The sequence below is a fragment of the Prionailurus bengalensis genome, chromosome B4 (assembly GCF_016509475.1).
Source record: "Prionailurus bengalensis isolate Pbe53 chromosome B4, Fcat_Pben_1.1_paternal_pri, whole genome shotgun sequence".
In the NCBI taxonomy this organism is placed as follows: Eukaryota; Metazoa; Chordata; class Mammalia; order Carnivora; family Felidae; genus Prionailurus; species Prionailurus bengalensis.
Window position 1 is genome coordinate 3929469 of NC_057358.1, and position 22302 is coordinate 3951770.

Here is a 22302-nt window from a genome sequence, read left to right on the forward strand (position 1 = left end):
TTAGACGGTGATTACTGAGTACCGTAAAGGCCCGTTAAAAAAGTGCTTCTCTGTGCTATATGTTCAAGTTTATCTCCAAGTCAGACCATGCTGCTTCTCTCTCTAATACACACAATATAATGATCTCCCTTTAGATAATGCAACTACACCCAGTATGATTACAAGCAAAACGTGTCATTTTAAAAAAGATCTCTAGGATTTGTCTTCTGGCTATATCGAATTCCGACTTGTAACTAGGCAGTCAGAATTATCTATTGCAATTCCAATCACTGAACAATGTTCTCTTGTGTTTGTGTATCAATCGTATGGGAGCTGTAACAGTGTAGATGCTGCACAAGTGCTTTAAAGTAAACGGGTTAATGGAAATAGAGACAGTTCCTTTAGTGAAAGGGTTTTGAATCTGCATCTCGGAGTCTGTAATTTGCAATTGTTGTTACCCACAAAGTTTGTCTTATCGTCCTGGCTCATTTCTATTTTTTTCTTAAAAAAATGACTAATTCATTCTTTAGCCTGTTTTCAAACTTTTGGGCACTGGTTTCTTTCATACTCTATCAATAGATGACTCATGCCAGTCATGTAGATTAGATTCCAGGTGTGTCCATCACAAGAGCCAAATATTTCTACTGAATATGGTTTTTGGAGGTTTGGATTATCTACTTGGTGTTGAGTCCCATGGGTTAGACACTGGTTTCCTAGAACCGCATCTATTTCATGCTGTCAGCCTAAAACAAAACAAAACAAAATAATACCCAAATAAAAAATATGAGCATAATCTGTAAAGATGTGCCCATGTACGTGTGTGTGTAAAAACTGCCAAATCGTTGTTGTTGCTTTAAGTAACAACAGAAAGATCCACCATGACTTCAACTGTGTTTAGCAGGTGTGAGGTCCTTCCCCGGTCTGTGGGGTCCTCGCTTAGATGATCTAAGATCAGGATGCCGACTGTAGACTCTTCAATTCAAATGATTTACTAGCTTTATATTTTAATAGCCTGAATTCGTAACATTATAATCAAGACGCAGCAGTGGAAGAGAAAATAATGCGTGACCGCACGGAGAAGAGACGCCAGTCTGACACAGGTCGAAACCGGGCTGACCCACGTGGAAATAAGTCCACAGCACGCGCCTCAGGAGTAGCGGGGAAGTTATTATGGTACGATAAATGAAGGCTCCTGTTATCTTTTTATGGATGGTAATCTGTTAAAGGGTATCATGCATGAAGAGTATTATTGCCTAAACGTCACAAATCTAAACATATTTCAACTTATTTTTAGAGAGTAATTTTCTGTGTTGTTAATAGTGCTAAAAATTAACTGGCATTAAAATGGAACTAAGCTTCTGAATAAAATTTAGGGCACAGTACACATAACACCCACCACGCACACACCCGCACACATCAGTGCACACACAATACGCTCTCTTGCTGTAAGAGTCTGGAAGTTGAAAAAATACATATATGCTTTCAAAATCCTGAGGTCAAACATAATTCTGGGATCAAAACATACTCTTGCGACTGTGCACGACATAGTGAAATAAAATATGTGTTACAGGTGTCAAAGCAGGAACAAAAAGCAGTGCTTAAAAATCTTGGTATTTGAAAGATGAATTTATGGCCGCCTAAATCCTCGAGTGGTAAGACTGAAATGCCTTTATTTCGACTGCTTGTTGCCTGCAAAAAGCCACCAGCATGATACAGAGCCGTGGAACTCTTCTGGAAGGGTTCTTCTACTGTATAAAAACCGTGGCCGCTCTTTTCTTCCTCAACCCCCGCCCCCACCTCATCAACATCCTTATCACATGTTCTCTGGCCCAGTCGCTTCGAGTCAGGCACTAACCACACTGCCTTTTGTCCTCTGGCAAAGATAATGCATCTGGGTTTCCTTAGTGACATTCTAAACACAGGTTTTCTGTCCTTCCGTATGGAGCACACAGTCTGGGTGGATGCCTGATGTGTGCGAGGCCCCCACCCCCATCTACACACCACGCTGGCTCCCAGGGTGGCCTCTGTGCTCCGTCCAGCCTGGCATTGTCAGGGGTGGGGGCGCTGCGTGAGGTCTTGAGGTCGCTCTCCAGCGTCCTGCCCCACAGCCACAGGGGGCTTTTGTGCCCTGCCTTCTTGATTTGCTTCTACTTTCTGTTCTTGCCATCTGAGTAAGTTACACCGTGAAGAAAGTTTGCCTCTGGGAAGAGGGAGCTCGAGTGCCTACTGAGAATTTTACGTGCATAAATGTGGGGCCAGGGAGACTCGGGGTTCGGGAGAAGGCAGGGGGGAGGGAGAGGCATGTCGGATGCTGTGCCCCGCTATGAAAATACCAAGAGATGGGGCTGGGAAGGTGGGCAACAGGAAGAGGAATGCAGTTATGACTGCTCTCATCAAATTCTGTCCCCGCAGACTGATGTCAGGAAAAAATCTATCAGAGAAGCAGAGTCCCGAGGTCTCTGGAAAGTAGGGATTTCGGAGGTCGCCGGGAGATGGGAGTCAATAATATTTATGCTTCTTCTCAGCTAAGAGAATCACCGTGTAATCATTTCTGGAGGACACCTGCAGCACCGGCTTTTGTCAGCAGGACCACGGACACAAACAAAACACACGCACTCACTTCCCACCGGGATGTGACATTGTGGACCAGCCCTGAATGCGGGCACATGTGGGAGATGTGGAAGCTGACGACTTCAGGCAAGACTCTTCCCCTCTCCTCCGTGGCTTCCTCAGTGGGCTGTCCGGGAGGGGCTGAGAGAGAATGTCGGCCGCTAAAAGCCTGACCGTCTTTAAGTGTGCTTGGGGGTGAGGGCGAGGGGAGGGAGAACCGTGAGCCATCACTATTCTGGGGCTGATTTAACCAAATGCCTAGGGGGAAATCTGGCTCTCAGATAGGCTGGCGCTTAAACATGAATGATATACATGTTACTCATGGTACAACGGAGGGAAAGACATCACTCACAGGAAGTGATTACAGTTCTTTATCTTCTGGGCCCCAGTCGCTAAGGAAATTCTGACTGAGTGAGCCAAAGAAATCAGTCCCTTTGGAGTTCAGGCTAGTTAGTCATGACAGCTCGTGTTTGCTGTTATTAATAGCGGCCGCATTTACCAAGTGGACAGACCTGCAGACCTAAGCACAAGTCCGTGTGCACGAGCTCGCTTTGATGCACATTTGAGGTAAACACAGCCCAGCCTCATTTTTCAAACAAAGAAATCGAGAGCCTCAGTCTGGCAGGAAGGAAGATTCCAATGGAGGCTTTCGAAGTTCGAGTGCCATTCCTTCTGCTCTTAGAGCTCTTTGGCTTAGACGCGGGCCTCTGTGAGCTTTCTCGCAGAGTCATGCCAGCGCAGGCCAGGCACTGGTCATGCTGTGCCACGCGGTCAGACTCGTCCGTACGTGCTAGCAGCAGGTGCCGTGAGTCCCCGATTTTTAGTCAGAAGAAAAATGCCAAATCATGTTTGACTTTTACCAACAAGTTTCCTCGGGACTGGAGCGGGAGCTGTCTTCCGGCATAATTAACTCAGAAGACGTGCGTGTCTCTGGGAGCTAGAGGGCCTGACGGAGGTCCTGATGTAGATGAATGTCACATACTTTCATAAGGCTGCTTTATTCCTTTTTAAAATGTCATCTCGGGAATCGTTCATTTTTCCGGAGACGGGCAGCTTTTATTTCCACTGGCAAACACGCGGTTTTACACGGGATGTCTTTCAGTCTTGGCGAGGCAACGAGAGAAGAAGAAACACAGGACTTGTTTAGGGCTGCAGCGATAACTGATTGAATGTTAGCTTCACTGTCAAAATCAGAACTTTCCCATACTATCTGAGGAACGAAAACACATCCTGATTAGTAATCCTCACCAAGTTTGGAAGGTTAGAGGTGATTCAGTCTCCGTGAATGTGGTCCAGTCGTATTTTAAGAAGGGCCTCTGAATCATGTGGAGTTGTGTCAAGATATGTGTGATGTTATGTTATTTTAAAAAGGCAGCTTGGAGAGAGGAAATTGAACCATCTTTTTTCAAAAAACTCTGCCCTTTAATGGAAGAAAAGGGCAGGTCATTTCCCACACATCTCACTTACTCTGTGCAATGTGGGCTGTGATGTATTTTTACCACAGACATATTCTTAATGTGCTCTCATATAACCTTACTTACTTAGGGTATTTTAAGTTTGTAACTTGAGCTGTTCTTACTTAATATTTATTGATAGATGTGATTAAATGCATGACTTATAATCAAATAAAATTTACTATTGATCTATTTTTCTCTTGATGGCTTGGCTATCTGGAGGGATGGCTGTATAGACATATGTACTGTTGGATGAATATAAAAAATGCATAATGCTAAGTGAACTTCTCAACTTTTCTCAACTCAGAAAAAGAGGAATAGAATCCATCTTCTTTGTCTTCCTGATTTGTAACAACATATTTGAAAGTCCTCAGACAGTAACAAAACAGTGCTGGTGGGTCAGACAACAGCTAGGTCAGGATACCCTGTTAGGCTGGTTGGTAACTTGATGGCTCAGAATCAGGTATAGATTATCTATTGCAGCCCCGTGAGGTGAAAGGCATCCCGGGGTGGGGGTGGGGTGGGGGTGGGGGGGCAGGGAGGGGCTGGCCTCATGTGGTAAATCCACTCTGGGTTCATCATTCAGTCGATCTGTCAAGCAAATTGTTGGAGGCATTCCTAGCCCCTCAACAGAAACCCTGAGCCAGTGAACCACTCTCAGTAGATTCACCATGAGCCAAACTTCGAATTCGTCCCGTCTTAATCCCATATGTTAAGGTAATTGCCATTCTTATTCTCCAGATTGCTGCTGATACAAATTGTCCGTCGTGCAGCTCTTTTGGTGTGTACCACACCCCATCACAGATTTGGGACTACTCACAGGCCACGATGGAAGGAGAATGGTGAGAGCAGATCTTAACAAGGATTACCAGTGAGTTCTCGGAGCCGGGGGCCTTAGGGCTCTATCATGAGAAGGGGACAAATTTCCTGAGGATTCCACTGGCAAAGAAGGCCAAGGAGGCTGCCAGAATTAGGAAGTCAAGATCCCTAGCTTCATCAGAATTTCCTCATATAAACCAAACTTCCAAATCCCATTTCTTTCCAATAAATGTCCTAATTCTAATAAAAGAGACCCTGTGAATTTGGGAATTCAAATTGGGCTGTAATCCATCCACCTGCAGGATGAGACTTTGGGTTTAATTTTCAGAAATCTTGGCCCTCTGGCTACAGGAGATAGGATTTCTTACATGGCCATTCCAGGCGCTTTTGGATTCCTTATATAGACCTTAATCTGGGAATTTAAAGCCCCGAGCTCATCGTTTTCTTGTCCTAAGTTAGCATAGTTAGAAGTAACCAACCGATCCAATTATACTCCTTGTTCTCATCACGATGTTCTCAATAAATGCCTGGCCACCCAGAGCCTGGTCCTCAGTAGGCACTTACTTGCACGTACATAAAGGTGAAAATTTGAGGAGCTATTTCGCCACTATATTCTACACACTCCTTTACCACTGGAAATAGGGTCATTAGTGCCTTTACATCTAATCAGACCAGAGACGAGTTCCAGAAAACCCAGAGATAACTCAGAGAGCTCATCCTTAAGATTCTGTTCCTCTGCAACCACTCTCAATACCACATTCTGCATTAGTCAAATTTAAGTCAGGGAAGCACAACAACTGTGTAGGCTTGTGTTCGAGTGTTCGATCTGCAGAGGTGGGAGGCAGGCCATCTCTGTATGGTTGTTGGAGCTTATTGTCCACAGAGGGGCAGGCGGGAAGGAAGATGGAAATGGGATGGAGGAAATAAGAAGATGATTATAAACACAGACTGAAATCCACATCCTTCTTGTCGCCTTGGCCCCCGGGCATGGTCGCATGGGGGAGCCGCAGACATGGCACTCTATCTGCATTGCTGACCAGATGGCCAGGGCTTTCTCCTCGGGTTTTCTAATTTCTTCAGGGAAACTGCTTAATGGCTTTTTTTTTTTTTTCATGTTTATTTATTTTTGAGAAAGAGAAAGAGACAGAGTGTGAGAGAGGCAGGGGCAGAGAGAGAGAGAGACACACACACAGAATCCGAAGCAGGCTCCAGGCTCCGAGCTGTCACCACAGAGCCCAACACAGGGCTGGGACGCACAGACTGCGGGATCATGACCAGAGCTAAAGTCAGACACTTAACCGACTGAGTCACCCAGGGGCCCCTTAATGGCTATTTTTAAGTCATCTAGAAGCATTCTTAAAAACCGGCCCACAGCTGTGACATTTTGGCTGTTCTTCCAGAAAGTTATTTTCGGATCTTTCTTGGTCACATCGTCCATCAGCAACAACATAACATTTGTAAAATGACGTGTGCACGGCACATGGCACGGATGGGCTTTGGGCTAGCTTCGCATGTAAGAACCCTTCCTGGCCTTCCATGATGGATAACATTTCACTGCCAGGTGCACAGTTTAAGCATCCCTGTCTGTGTCCTGATCTGACAGGCGAGGAACGGACGATGACGCGGCCAGTCACTGGATTGCCACAGTTGGAACTGGGTTGTCACTTCTGTACTGGGCTGCGGTTGGGAGAGCAGTGAAATAACAGAACTCGAAGAAGAAGCACATGCAGCTGGGCGTAGCCCGAGGACCTGGGAGCAGAGACCCCAGGCAGCGGGGAGGAGCCCAGCTAGGACCTGCGCGTGGGCTCCGCGCTCTCCTTGTGCTGGTCTTGTGTTGAGGTTGGCCACCAAAAGAAGGTGATGGCCTGTGAATGGCCACAGACCACGTGCCTAAGTTGAGCCAGAGTACAAACCCAGAGCTGCTTGCTAATGACCTTCAGGTAAACAGCGGGACCGGGGTCACTTCCTGCTGCCAGGTTTTGACGAAGGGAGGGTATTTTAAAATGTGCTCTAAGAAGATGAGGCTTAAGCACAAGTTTATGGAGCAGATGTTCACTTGACAGAAACTCTGCAGGCAGCTGAGACACAGGACAGGCCCTCTGCTCCAGGATCAGAGTTAGAGAGTTTGTTTAGGGAAAGGCAAAAGGCATAATGTCAACATGAAAAAAAGAACCCAAACACAAAGTCTCAAACTAATTGCTTAGAAGATAATTTGGGAGGAGGGGCGGGGGGGAGTTGGGATTAAATATCTAAACTTTATGATATTCAGCATCTTTGTAACATGTGATTGAAACCTCTGCTTTAAGAGTCTCCAAATATATCTTTGTTATGTCCTTTGAAGAAACAACAGACAAAATCCTTCCTGACCTACTGACTGATGTGTCTCCTGTCCCAGGCAAATTTCTCAAAAACACTGATTATATGGCTTGTTTCCATTCCCTTACCATCTTCCCACTTATTTTTTTAAGTTTTATTTATTTATTTTTTGGGGTGGGGGGAGGGATAGAGAGAAGGAGAGTGAGAGAATTCCAACGTGGGGCTCGAACTCACAAACCGTGAGATCATGATCTGAGCCTAAGTCAAGAGTCGGATGCTTAACCAACTGAACCACCCGCGTGCTGCCCCATTTTCCCACTTGTTAACGCCCTTTCGCCTGATTTCCAAAGGTGTCCTAGGAATGGCTAGAGTGTTTGACAGAATGTGGTCTCCTTATTAGAAGAAAGGGGGAAAAATGGTGAAGTCATCTGTCTGCTGAGCAGGGCACCACTTACTCTAAAAGCCCGAGTGAAACAAAGTCAAACGTGACCGTTCAGCTACAGATGAAATTCTGCATCTTTGAGGCTGTACGTTTGCATATTTACTTGGCTGAAGATTCACAGTGACTTTTGTACCGTACAACTGTTCCCACTTTGAAATACATGTTTTTATCAAAAAACAAAAACCCCATTACTCCGCGGACATATCCTAAGGTCGGCCTGGCCCTCATGTCAGCAAATGCGATGACAACCTCCATGCAGCTTCCTGGGCCACTCAAGAGCATTTATCACTGCTGCTGGCTTCTCACTTTGGGAAACTCCATCTTGTCCATCTAATCTTCTCGTATCACCGATCTGGTCTCTCAACCTCCTTCTCCATCCCATCTGTGAACAGGAGTCAGTCTCGTGCTGGGGTTTCTTAGACTAGGTCTTTGTTCTTATCCTAGGCCGTCTCCCTAGTCACTCAGGTGGTTCCGATTGTCAGCCGAACATCAGTGAGTCTGATGTGTGAAAGTAGCCGGAACCACTCTCTAGAGATTGGGAAGCACCCATCCACACTGCACACCCACAGCCTCCACCATGTTTCACCTTGGGTCACTTTCTATCCCTATTAGCTTCCCACCCTGGTCCAAACCTGCCATCATCTCTTTCCCCAAATGCCCAAAAGCTACTAACTGTTGTCCTTGCGCTCAATCTAATGACCGTTTAGTAACGTCATGCTGTAATCCGAAGGATTTTCAAGATGAAAGTTGTTATTATGTGACCATTCTTCTAAAATCCTTCTAAAAACCAAGAGCCTGATTATGGCCCAGATGCCTCTCTAGGGTCTGATTTTTGTCTTCTATGGCTGTGCCCTTCTCATTACTCCTTCTCTTCTGTGTTTCACACACTTTGCTCTTTTCCGGTTCCTTCCATGTGCCAGCTTTCACCCCGCCGAAGGTGTCTGCACATCAGCTCTCTGCCTCCGACCCCCAACGGCCCCTTTTCTGGTTAACCTCAAATCATCCCTCAGACCCAAGTCCCTCCAGGAGGACACCAGCCGCCCTCTCGTCCAGCTCTGCTACTTGTCTTCCTTGACCTGGGTTTTACCCTTTCGCCTCGGTCTCTGGCTGTCCTTCCCCAGAGCTGCCAGCATGCCTTCAACCCTCTGGAAGGCTGCTTTCAACATGATGTTGAGGGGCGCCTGGGTGGCTCAGTAGGTTGAGCATCTGACTTCGGCTTAGGTCACGATCTCACAGATCATGGGTTCGGGCCCTGCGCCGGGGTCTGTGCTGACAGCTCAGAGCCTGGAGCCTGCTTCGGATTCTGTCTCCCTCTCTCTCTCTCTGCCCCTCCCCTACTTGCACTGTCTCTCTCTCAAAAATAAATAAAAATTTAAAAAATGTAAACAGAATGTTGAAACCTATCCCAAGAGTTTCTGGTTCAGCAGGTTGGGAGTGAGGCCTGAGAATCTGCGTTTCTAACAAGTCTCCCATTCATGCTGCGACTCAGGGACCATACCCTGAAAACCACTGCTTTGAAGGGATCCTACACCTGATGCCTTTTCCCTCCACAGGAAGATAAGCTCCACTGGGCTTGGGAGCATGACTATTTTGGTGTATCAATATCTCTCTAGTGTAGTACGGTCTCCTAGGACAGATGTTCAACAAATAAGCTCTTGATCGAATGATTATTAGAAAGAATAAGTAAATTATAAATCATTTGCTCTAGTAAATAAAATGATCTGCTGACCAATACGTAATAAATTTACCTAAATCTTAAGTATGTTAGCTCAACCAAATATTTCCATTCCCCCCTCTAGTGTAATTTCTGCTTCTTGTATATTTCCCTTGTAATATATTATAAACACTTTTAATTGCAGTGAAAAAACACACAACATAATATTTATCATCTTAGCCATTTATGAGTGCACAGTTTAGTCATGTTAAGTATAACGTTATACAACCCATCTCTAGACTGTTTTCATTTTGGGAAACCGAAACTCTAAACAGGAGCTCCCTCTCTCCCTTCCCCCAGCCCTGGCGACTGCCAATCTACTTCTGTCTCTATGAATCTGATGCTCTGGGTACCTCACATAAGTGGACTCATACAGCATTTGCATTTTTGTGACCAGCTTATCTCACTTAGCATGATGTCCTCAAAGTGCTTCCGTGTTAGCATAGGTTAGAATTTCTTTCCGTTCGATGACTGAATAATATTCGACATTTTGTTTAACCATTCATCTCTCAGTGGACGCTTGGATGGCTTCCACGTTTTGGCTTTTGTGAATAATGCTTCTGTGACTATGGCTCTACAAAGATCTCTTCATATCCTTGCTTCTTGTGGGTAAAAACCCAGAAGGAGAATTTCTGGGTCATACAGTCATTATATTTTCAACTCTCTGAGGAACTGCCATACTATTTTCTGTAGTGGACACCCCATTTTATCTTTCTCCCAACAGTGCACAAGGGTTATAATCTCCTCACATCCTTGCCAAAACTTATTATTTTCTGTTTTTTTTTTTTTATTAGTAGCCATCCTAATGGATGTTAAGTGGTGTCTCCTTGTGTTTTTTATTTGCATTTCCCTAATGATTAGTGATGTCGAATATCTTTCCATAGGCTTGTTGGGATATTTGGAGAAACATTTTCTTTAGAGAAACGTCTATTCAAGTCCTTTGCCCATTTTCAAAGCAGTTTGTTTGTTTTTTGTCTGTTTTTGATCTTCTGTGATATTTTGAAAGTCCTAAAATGAAAAATTAACTTAATGGGCATTGTCCTTTCTCAGCAATAAATTGCCTTTGCAGATTGTATACACCATCGTGGATAAATGCCTTCTATCTGGAAGCACTGAGGAAAGGATATTGTATTTATAAGTGACTACTTCATTTTTATTCTTTCATTTTAGCCCCAAAAGCTAACCAACTGTCCTTCTGTGGCCTACAGTGGAGGCACAGGAAGAGGGGTGGTGGGACAATCCTTTGTTCTACTCCAGATGCACAAATCCCGGGTGAACATTTGGGGCTGTTTCAAAAGGCACATCCTGCTTAAAATATTGTCCACCCCACCCGCCACCCCCCCATCTAGGGTACAGATGCAAAAGAAGGGGCTCACAGTGGGTCGATGGGAGAGAGCAAACAGACTTGGGTATCAAGGGGATGCCCTTGGTAGAAAAGAGTCTCCCTGTCTCCTTGCCTGGATCTCTCATTCTTCCCGGTCCCTGCGTCCAGTTGGACTATAATTCCCAGACTTCCTGGTGATTAAGTTCTTGTCAGTAGAACATGAGTCAGTAAAATATAAACATATGAGAGGACATGTTCAACTTGTACTTAAAAGGACCTCTCTTCCCTTCTGGCGGGACATAAGTTGCAAAGATTAGAGCGCCTCGGGGAGGTACATGCTTGAGGATGGCACGCTGCCTGACTCACCTGGTCCCGGAGGCGAATCCTTGGCGTGGAGCCTGTCTACCCACCCTGGGCCATCCCCTGACAGGGAAAGAAACCTCCATCTGGTGTGAATCATCGCATTTGGAGGGCACGTTGTTATATCAGGTTGCCCCTCACCCTGCTCATGCATTCTTCTCTACTTTTCATCTAACGCTTGCTTAAGTCACTTTGCAGATCTAAACATGACTTTTTGGTAGAACTGGGTACAGCTCACTGGAAAGTACAGACCAAAACATTCCATATTTTCGTTGAGAAAACCAAAATCATGTGCACAGGAAACACATAAGTGATGAAGTATATTACCAAGAGCCTATTTGAATAATATTGACAGGGTCTAAAATCCTGATTGGAAAGCAAATCAGAACCTTCTAGAAAGTCAGAGCAGCTTGGAGAAGGGACTGATAGAAGCTGGAGTGGCCTTTACAAGGTTTCTGGGAGAAGGGACCTTGAGTCAAATCTGGAGAGCTGTAAGTGTGTACAGGCTGGGGAACCCAAACTGTACCTGGCTCAGGAGAGGGGAGAGGGAAGAGATATTCCACCTGAAGTGTCTCTCCCTTCTGTGTCTCTTCAGGAAGAAGAGAAACTTCCAGGCTAACCCATCTGGGCTGCCAGTCCCTGAGTTCTCAACTCTGAGGGCTGGACGTGAGACTTTGTGGCAGGGAGACTTTCACGATGGCACCTCTGGGGGGTGCACGTGCCTGTGCTTAGAACCTTTCTCCCCGGTTTATCCTGTTGGCCTCTCCCCGCCCCCGCACCTCAACTTGGATGTCGCTTCCCCTGGAGCTTTGCCCGGCTCTGAACCCGCATCCCGTGCCCATCACGTAGAGGTACCTTGACTTTCCATGACCACCCTTGCGGTATGAGGCCTCAGTTCCCAGGGAACTCCGTGGAACCACCAGCTGTATGTGGACCTATGCCTTCGTTTGTTCAAAGAATCATTCCCGGTGCTTAATAGCTAGGAAGAAAAAAAACAAGTGACCTTAATAGATGTACCTTCAGTAAATGAATAGATGAATATTAGTGCTTTTGGACAAGATCAAAACAGGGACTACACTGCACTGAAATTGATCCTAAGGTAGATAATACTGCGTGTCTTCCCAGAAAGGTGGAAATTTTCCAAATGACAAGTTGTTCTATTAACAATATGTGCTCACATGGGAAGTTTGCTAAATTCTTCCGTCCTTTTTTGGGAGCTTAAAATATGAAATGAGTTCACAGAGGTGGAATAGTTTCAAGCGATGGAAGGCCAAGATGAGACTGCTTCTTATTCCCCTCTGAGAAGGAATCATTTATCTCTCGTGGAACGATCAGAGTCCTGGATAAAAATAAAAATGTGAATTTTTAAAATAGGGCTCACTTTTTGAACTACTCTTCCAAAATGAATCATGCAGTTTGGCCTTTTTATTTGAACTATTCTGATGCAATTTTCCCCACACAGATGTAAAGTATATTAGAACCGGCCCCTCGGTTGTCGGGCTCAGGAACTTGGGAAGATCCTTCAGGCTCACCTGCTGGATGTGCTGAAGAGATGAATAGTCAGCTCTCAGCCCTCATTTGCCGGGCCAAGGGAGGGAGAAGTCACAACGTTAAGAATCCAGTTGATGATTTCTTGGGGCTCTGCGTGGCAGCCGCAAATTACAAAGTGAAAACGGAATGCGGGAAACACTTTCCTGTCCCAAACAAATCCCTCTCCCACTACACCAGTCTTTCTCGAGGGGGTGATCTCGCCTGCCCGGGGTACACTGGGCAATGTCTGGAAGCATTCTGGATTGTCACACCTGGGGACACGCGTTGCTGGCGTCTATCGGGGGAGGGCTGGGGACGCTGCTAAACGTTCTCCAGCGCCCAGGACCGCTCCCCAAGAGGAGGCACCATCAGGCCCAAAAGTACGAACGGAACAGGCTGAGCAAACTCGCACTGCACTCTAACAGGTTCCTCGTGTCCCGGGAGGCAGGAGACGAATCTCGGTTACCTGCCTTCCGTCTTGCCACAGAGATTGTCCCCGACCCCAGCACGGGCTCCATCCACACACAAAACAGGGGCTTATGACTCCCAGTTCAGAGGAAGGGCAGGTCGCCTGTGACCTACTCGCAACACTTCTGGGGTCTCATGATCCCCGGTGCTTGAGTCTGCTGGGGACGGCCACGAGACACACACGTGGAGGCGACGTGACAACCCAGAGGAGCCATTTCTAAACGTGTGACTTTTTTGGCTGCCGGTCACGTTCCTGTGCTTCATCTTGCTTGGCTCTGGGACCAGAGCGGTGACCACGCAGGGGAAAAGTTGTCTGCACTGGGAGCCGTGGCTGTGCTTCTGGAGTGGCCTACCCCAGGAGCACGGTCAGGAGGTGCTGCGGGACACTGCTCTCCTCTGTCAGGAGCCGCAGAAAAGCCAAGGGAAAAAACCCGTCTCGTGGTTTGTATCTGTAGGGCTGCTGGCTCGCCGGCTCCACTCAGCTTGCCTTCACGCCGGCCCGGAACGGCGCGGGACACACACAAACCCGAATCAGGGAGTTCTTTTCCTTGGCAGAGGGACCTTGGCTCGACTGCCACAGAGAACATTCTGCAGCCTAGAGACGATTTCATAGCCAGCTTATCCATCCACATACTTGGAAAGAGACTGTGGTTAAGACATCACACTTGCTTTTCCTTTGTTGTAGTAACTGTACATACGAAAACCGGTTTTTTCCCCCAACTGAACTTGTGGGCACTGCGTAGAGGGATCAAATGTTTGCATTATGGCTGTGGATTTTCATACTGTGAGATGGGACAGCAAGGTGACACAGCCACTCTGTCCACACCCCATTCCACGTCTCTCGATGGCAGAGGAGCCAGCACAAGTTGAAAGCAAGACTTAGGACCCGCACCGGTAAGTCAGGGTGGAAATCTAGAACCGCGTCTTAGACACAGATGGTAATTGTAACACGCAAGTGCTCCATTTTCTTTTTTTTTTCTTAATTGATAATTACGTTTTACAGCTGTTTTAGGTTTGCAGAAAAGTTGAGTGGAAACTGCAGAGTTCCCATTCGACCCTTCTTTCCCTGCCACAATCCCTCTGTTATTAACATCTTGTATTAATGTGGTAAACGTGGAATAGCTGATGAGTCAATATTATTATTTTTAACAGAATCTGAGCATAGTTATAGAGACGCAGTGGTCATATAATATTATATTCATTTCAAGTGTAGAGCAGTGGTAATTCTAAATGTTACAAATGCTCTTATTATTTTTAATGTGCATTTATTTTTGAGAGAGAGAGAGAGAGAGAGACAGAAAATGAGTGGAGGAGAGGCAGAGAGAGAGGGAGACACAGAATTCGAAGCAGGCTCCAGGCCCCGAGTTGTCAGCACAGAGCCCGATGCAGGGTTCGAACTCACGAACCAGGAGAATGTGACCTGAGCCAAAGTCGGACGCCTAACTGACTGAGCCACCCAGGTGCCCCTGTTATTACAATATTATTTATTGTATTTCCTATGTTGTACTTTTAATTCCTGTGACTTATTTATTTTATAAGTGGAAGTTTGTACGTCTTTATCCCCTTCACCAATTCTGCCCATCCCTTCAACCCCTCTGCTCTGGTAAACAGCAGTCTCTTCTCTGTATCTATGAGTCTGTTTCTGGGTTTTATTTTGGTTTTTGTTTTTTCATTTCTTTTGTTTTTTTTTTAGAGTCCACATGAAAGTGAAATCACAGAATATCTGTCTTTTCTGTATGACTGATTTCACTTAGCATTGTACTCTCTAGCTCCATTCATGTTGCCACAAATTTCAAGCTTTCGTATTTTTTATGGCTGAGTAATATTCCATTTTATATGTACACCACATCTTCTTTATGTGTTCATCTATCAGTGGACACTTGAACTGCTTCCATACCTTTGTTATTGTAAATAATGCCACGAGAAACATAGGGGTGCACATATTTCTTTGAATTAGTGTTTTTGTTTTTTTCAGGTAAGTACCCAGAAGAGGGATTGTTGGGTCGCATGGTATTTCCATTTTTAATATTTTGAGGAGCCTCTCTACTGTGTTCCAGAGTGGCTGCGCCGATTTATGTTCTCAACATGTGCAGGAGGGTTCCTTTCTTTCCTCATCCTCGCCAACACTTGTATTCCTCGTCTTCTTTATTGTAGGCATTCTAACAGGTATAAGGTGATGTCTCATTGTAATTTTGATTTGCATGTCCCTGATGATAAATGACGCTGAGCATCTTTTCATGTGTCTGTTGGCCATCTGGATTTCTTGTTGGGAGAAATGTCTATTCAGGTCTTCTGCCCATTTTTAGATTGATGATTTGTCTTTTTGATACTGAGTTGTATGAGTTCTTTATATATTTTGGATATTACCCCTTTATGGGACATATTATTTGCAAATATCTTCTCCCATTAAGCAGGCTGCCTTTTCATTTTGTTGATGGTTTCACTGTGCAGAAGTTTTCCAGTTTGATGTGGTCCCAATGGCTTATTTCTGCCTTTGTTTCCCTTGCCTCGGGACACGTACCTAGAGAAATACTACTAAGGATGATGTCCAATAATTTACTGCCTATGTTTTCTTCTCAGGGTGTTATGCTTTCAGGTCTTACATTTAAGCCTTAAATCCATTTTGAGTTTATTTTTGTGTGTGGTGTTAACAAGGTGGTTCAGTTCCATCCTTTTGCAGCTAGCTGTCCAGTTTTTCCAGCATCATTTGCTGAAGAGACTGTCTTTTCCCCATTGTATAGTCTTGCTTCCTTTGTCGTAGATTAATTGACCACATAAGCATGGGTTTATTTCTGGGCTCTCTGTTCTGTTCCATTGATCTATGTGTCTAATTTTGTGCCAGGAGAGCCAGTATTATTGATGATACATTGCTATGAACCGAAGTCCATAGTTTATATTAGGATTTACTCTATGTTGTGTAGTCTATAGGTCGTGAGGAGTGTATTCACCACTGCAGTATCTACAGTGTATTTTCTCTGTCCTGAAGATGCTCTATGCTTCACCTGTTTATTCCTCCACATCCCCCCAAGCCAGGCAACCACTGTTCTGTCTCCTGTCTCTAGAGTTTGCTTTCCATTTTCTCAGTGACAAATGGACCCTGTTCCTTCCACTTCCGTGACCTCCCATCCTCTCCTCCTTGTGGGCTGCTGTCTTGCTCATGCTCTCTCCTCACTCCGCCCCCCCATCTTTATGGGAAACTATAGGCTCTGTCTCTTGCTTCTATCTTTCAGACCCAGTTGCAGATGTGGTAATCATCTCAATACAGAAATGTTCCCATGTTTCTTTCCTCTTCAGGGATCTCCAGTTGTGTGACTCTTGTCCCCAAAGAAAGCTAGAGGCTTTCCAAGGACCAAGGAGACACGAGGTATCACGTTTCTGCAAGCTGCTTCCCTCTTCTCTCTTACTTCTCAGGGCCTCCATCGTCCGCCCTGCCCTTGGCCCTACAGGCAGTTCAAGTTTGGCCACGCAAGCAAGTCAAAATTCATCAAAGGGAAACATTTTCCTGCTCGTTGGGTCAGCTCCTGGTTGGTATGTGAGCCACGTCAGCTGCTGTAACAAACAGACACTGATAGTTCGGTGGCTGAATACGGTAAACGTTTCTTTCTTCCTCATAAAGACGTCAGGTTGGCATTCCTGGTTGTCAGGAAGCCATGTGACGTTCAGGGACCTCGTTTCGTTCCATCTTCTGGCTCTGCCCTCCCATCTGCATGTTGTTGGTGAAACTGAGAAAGAAACATAGAAAGACAGGCCCACTCTGTATGGCTGTGGCCCAAGTGACAAATATCGTGTTGGTCCCCATTGCCTTGGTTAGAGCCATCACACGGCCACCCTGCCCTTGAAGGGAGGCTGGGAGATATCGTGTGACCATCTGCCCCAGAAAGAGAGGTAAACCAGGGTTTTTGTCTGAGCAGCCGCAGTGAATGTGGAGTGTTACAAGCCTATAAAAGTAAAGAAAACTGAGATGAGGCCAATCTATGTAATCAAAAATAAAGACTATGGAGATGTTGGGAGTTGAGGTGGACGCTGACATTTCCACAAGCTGGTGGAGGCCGAGAAGTGTGTGCGTCTGCTGCGGTGGGATGCGCAAGCTGGGTGGCGGGGCAGTGACGCTTCTTTGGTTGACCCGGTGGTCTTCGTACATAACTCGTTCACTTTCCTGTAGGTATTTTTACTTCAGTAAAAAGGTTAATAAACACACACCCAGTCACCTTATGTCAGACAGTTTCTCAAATGTTTTATAACTAATTGAAATTTTCAGTTATATACAGTATTACATATGTTATTACTTCGAACATGTACCACAGCTATCCCGGGGCACATGACGTGTCGCTTGTCATTCTGGTTACAAAGCATGCTGAGTCCCATGTTTGGATCCTCTTGATTTTCTCCTTATGTCCCCTCTTCTTACAATTTCTATTTTCCCCGTCTGGCTAATAAATACTTATTAATTTTAAACACTTTATTAAACATAATCCTCTTTATGAAGCCTGTTTTGACAGAATTGACCATTCTCTCGTTCATGCTGTTTGTGATACAAAGCACATCTCCTGTTGAGTCCTACAGCATTTCAGTAAACTAATCTGACTTCATCCCCAAGCTGGGAAGCTCTTTTGATGGTAGAGATTATGCTTAATCATCTCTTTATCCCTGTTCCCCAGAAAACATAGTGAACACTTAAATAATTCTTTGTTGAGTGAACGCATAAATGTGTAACTGTGTGATAGGATTCTCGATCGTGATTCAGTGATTGCCATCTTTTACAGTAAAAACACATGGTTTTAAGACTATAGGGTACAGTCTAACACCACTTAAATATTTGACAAAATGAAGATATTCTGAGGTATCTGGTTAATGTTGTTAGTTTGGGTAAAGGAACAGGTTTCAAGGACTTGTCTCCTGAAGAATATTTTTGTGTCACCGGGTATCTATTTTCCTCTCCATTAGATATTTACGTGTGCATAACGTAAGTTCTGTTATGCAAATAGTGTAAATTAAAAAACACAACAGTCGTTTTTGAGTTAGGAAAACCCAGACTTGAATCTCAGCTTTATTCAAGCTATGTGACTTTGGACAAGTACTTTCATTTAAGCCGTGGTTTATTCGTCAACAGAATAAAGAGTTTAATTCAACCATAATGATATTGTGCAGATTAATGAGGTCCGTTCTAAGCACTGACTCAGGAGATTCTCAATATATGTTAAGTGCTTACTTGTTTCTTCCATCTCCTTAAGAAGAGTTCTTAAGTTTATCATAAATATCTAATCAGGAAAACCTATGGCTTGCTATTTCTGTTCATCTTCCCTGTTTCTCTATTTTCAAGAAAAATACCCAACCTAAACGTCAAACTTAATTTATGCCACTGACTTGTTCAATTGGTGCTGGGGCTGGGCTGATGTAAACAGGATACTTTTCAGTCTTGTTTCATTTTCCAACTTCTGTTACACATTCCCGGAGGCCGATCATTTGAAAAGTGCCCCCAACACAAGCATGACTAAGGAAGGGTACGCGTTACGTAGGGGACACTGGGTTCTGGCCCTTCGTTGCTGCCTGAGGTAAACGCAGCATCACAAAAAGGCACTGATTTAGTCAGGAAGGAGCAGCAGTGAACGTGTTAATTGGTCAGCTCAAGAGACCCGAACAGCAGCGCAATGGCAAGTCGTCTTTGCCCGTCCAGGCCCCCCAGTCCTCATCGCCAACAGGCTGTGTGCTTCCCACTGCCTTGTTGCCCTGCTGCACAGGGGCCTCCTTCCGAGGGCTGCCCTGGAAGAACCCAGAGTCCAGCCCCCACGGCCTCTCTCTCTGCACAGCCCCACCTCCAGGACTGATCCCCGGAGCACAGAAGCCCCTCCTCTGTCTCTAGCAGGAACACAGTCTGCAGGGCTGGGTCTCCCTGTGGGGTCACGTGGACGCCGCTGTTACACATCTCCCTCACTCCCTCACCGGTCGGTTTCTCCCAGAAGAATTTCTGTAATAAGTATTTGCCCTAAACCCTCCTCATCCCAAGGGCTGCTTCTGGCAAGAGAGGAAAAGGGAAGAAGCAAGTCGAGGCACACAAGATCAGTGCAGGTGAAAAGAAGGGACAATGCAGGGGTCCGCACGAGGAAGGCAGATGAAAGTCTAGAAGTCCTTCCGGGACTCCTGTCTCCTCCCCCCCCCCCCCCCCCGTTTGGTGTACTGGGTGTGAAGCTGGGTGGCGGGTGGAAGCTGGATTCTCATGAGCTGGTTATATAGAGTGTCCCACAGGGTAAGAAATGATCCTCCGGGCAGATGTTGGGAACCACAAATGGGTGCGGGCAAATGTTGAGCTCCTAGGTGAAAATCTCATGGCAGCACGGGCAACCCGGATGAAAAGCGTTACCTGATGTCAGGGTGGGGCTGGCTACCTCTGGTTTTCCAACAGACGTTTCAAAGGTAAGGGGATGTTTTGTTGTATAAATATTTATATCCCTCTGCACTCGGCACCCCTTGCGTATGCACGCTGCACAAGACAAGTTGAAATCACAGGATCTTAAGAACGGCCAGGGCACCTCTTTTTATAGAGTAACAACCCTTCCCTGGTGTGCTGGAAGACAATGTGTGTCTATAGGAGCTGAGCTGTGACCAAAGACATTACTTTCCTTCTTCTATTTTTAGAAGCACTGAAACCTACCCTCTGATTTCAAACCACACTTCGATTCTGACACATACAAATACAGCCATTCGCTCGTAGGCATGGGTCTAGAAAGAACAAAATCTCCCTTCTGTGGTATAAAAGGTAAGTTTTATCTCTCAAGCGAGGGGGGAGTAGGTCCCGGCAGGTGGATTTGAGGACACGCTTACGTGCGGTATCTCTGACATCCAGCAAGTATAGTCAGTGGCAACCGAGGTATGTTACAAACAAACAAACAGAAACCCGAAGAGCAGTGACCCTGTGATATTTCTGCAAATAATGAGGGGCTGTGAAATATTTAAAATCATGGCACTGAAAATAAAAGTGTGCATTTATCTAATAATAAGGCGGCTGTTTTATTATAAAAGGTTAAATAAATACTTTCAGTGAGAGAAAGTGCTAACAAGAATGTCTCTCAGGGAAAGGAAAATCATCCCACTTAATTGTATTCCATTTCTGCCACTGGAGGTTCATTTTGGGGACACTCTCTGGGCTGAGTGTAGGGAAATCGATCGTGGATGCCTCTCCTTCACTCTGATGGATGCTAGTTGCCAAAGCTGAAATATTTTTAGTTTCAGGCCAGTTGCTCCTGGAGCCAAAAGCCCTAATTGTTCATTTATCCACAGTCCTCTGGGTGATGCGAGGCCGGAACTGGTGGAGAGAGGCCTTCTGTCCCCGAGGAAGGTGTGGGACGCCCAGAAGCAATGGAGTGGCCAGGGTGCGGATAAGACACAGCTGTCCCGTCATTGTGATTACGATTACGATTGTGAGTCAAGAAGGCTCCTCACCGAAGCACTGGTTTCACTCTTTTAAAAATAAACTCTTTCAGTCTGCCGATGTCCCTCGCCCGGGCATGCTGAAACACGCGTTACGCGTTTGCCTTGTTAAGTGCCACGCTGAGTGGTCGCTGAGGCCCTCCCTCCTGTGCGCCCCCTGCCCCCGGCCGTCAGAGCAGGGCTCTGCCTCACGAGACGTCACCGCGGCAGGGACCAAGTGCACAGCAGCAAATATTGTGGTTTCGCCTAATGCCCCAACTGTGCAAACAGATGACCGAAAGCGTAGTTCACAAGACAGAGAGGAGGTCAGAATCTGTCGGCGCAGACACTCCACACGGCGACTGATACAATGCACTTTCGTAGGGGGCTTATTTACGGGAACATATCATGAGTCTTGGCATTTCGTAGCAGGACGTTCCATGGAAATTTCCCTTCTCTGCTCAGACTAAACGCAAGACATACAGCACTCACTTTTGATTAACGAAGGCCGTAAACACACCCCAACATGTATAATACGGTAGTTTACAGCCGTGGCCTAAATTGGCAGATATGCTTTCTTCTTCATAAAACGAGAAAAGTGGGATAGGTTGGAAATCTTCGTGACTCTCGGCAGGACGGCTAGCTGGCCGCGGCCACCGCAGGGACTGTCTCATTACCCACTTAACCAGGATTTGGTCTCCTCCGGCATCATTTATTCATTACCTATACTGCGGCTTTGTAGGCTAGTCTATAAATACCTTTCTAATTTGAATTAAGATAATGTGCTATCTGTGCTTGTTAGATGTGGCAAAACGCAGCTTGTACTCACTTTAAATCCTACCAAGTCAGAGAGCAGTTTTGCATTCCAGATAGAGCTAAAAATATTCACCCATTAAAATAGTAATCATCATTAAAATTAGCTCACTGATTTTGCTGATTAATTTCTCGGTGACAAGTACGCTTTCTAAAAAGTTTCAATTAAACATTTTTTTTTTGAACAAAACTCGACTTTTAAAATCTAAACTATCTAGGAAGAAAGGGATAATTAAGGAAATAAAAATAGAAAATTTAAATCTACTGTAATTTGCACAGACTTTGTGAAGATTCGCTGTCAAAAACCAGAGGAAGGCAAAGCATGGAAACAGTTGTGGTGACTGGAATGCGGGACCGAGGCCCCCTTCTTCACTTTGGGGGTGACGCACATGCCTTGGGAAGGTGCTTTGTTTTTGTCTGCACAGGAGTGCACTAGCGGGCATAATAAGAGTGCAAGTGCTCAGAGCCACTCTCGTGACATTAAATGTTTACGTGCACGCGCTCGATTTTCATTTCCAACAGGCATGCGTCCAGTCCAGCAGAAGGCTGTAAATCCGTGACAGCATAAAGGGGCACTTGAAAGGCATGGATGAAACAAAGGCTTGTTGTTGTTTGTTTTTTTGTCTTTATTATCTTTAGTTTAGTCACTATGTTTAGTTAATATTCCCATATTATATGGGGTTAAAGACATAAACAGGCTAAAATATTATTTTAATCAACCCTATAGAAAATGGTGTTTCCATTCAATCCTTTAGGCAAATCAACCCCTTACTGTCATCTTCAGAAAATAGGCTAATACAGATGCCTCTGGTTTTAAGTATATTAACTATGTTGAAACTAAAAAATGGGGCACGGGTGGTAAGACAGAAGGCTGCTGAGAAAGGTTTAGAATACAGGGATCAGGAGAAAGTTATAACGTGCACTTGTGTTAAAAATAACATATCATCCGGTACTAATGAAGGCGATAAAGTATTCCTTAGCTATGAACGTTTAACGTTTCATATTATTTATAACAGACACACATCACAAAATAATAGTGAAATCCAGTACGTCACGGATGACTATTGTA

At 45.3% G+C, this 22302-nt stretch overlaps 1 protein-coding gene across 1 annotated transcript; it reads left to right on the plus strand.

Moving 5' to 3' along the window:
• The first annotated feature begins 15676 nt into the window (after positions 1-15676).
• Positions 15677-21189, plus strand: LOC122472239. Its single transcript, XM_043561576.1, has 2 exons — positions 15677-19770; positions 20292-21189. The coding sequence occupies exons 1-2, from the start codon at positions 19728-19730 to the stop codon at positions 20888-20890; spliced, it is 642 nt and encodes a 213-aa protein (XP_043417511.1). The 5' UTR covers positions 15677-19727; the 3' UTR covers positions 20891-21189.
• Positions 21190-22302: the final 1113 nt, after the last annotated feature.

Bases quoted from the DNA above. Each gene is read 5' to 3' on its own strand.
- LOC122472239 (XM_043561576.1), top strand. From the start codon at position 19,728: ATGGGTCTAGAAAGAACAAAATCTCCCTTCTGTGGTATAAAAG. The intron at 19,771-20,291 runs GTAAGTTTTATC...ATTTATCCACAG, and splicing joins TCCCTTCTGTGGTATAAAAG to TCCTCTGGGTGATGCGAGGC.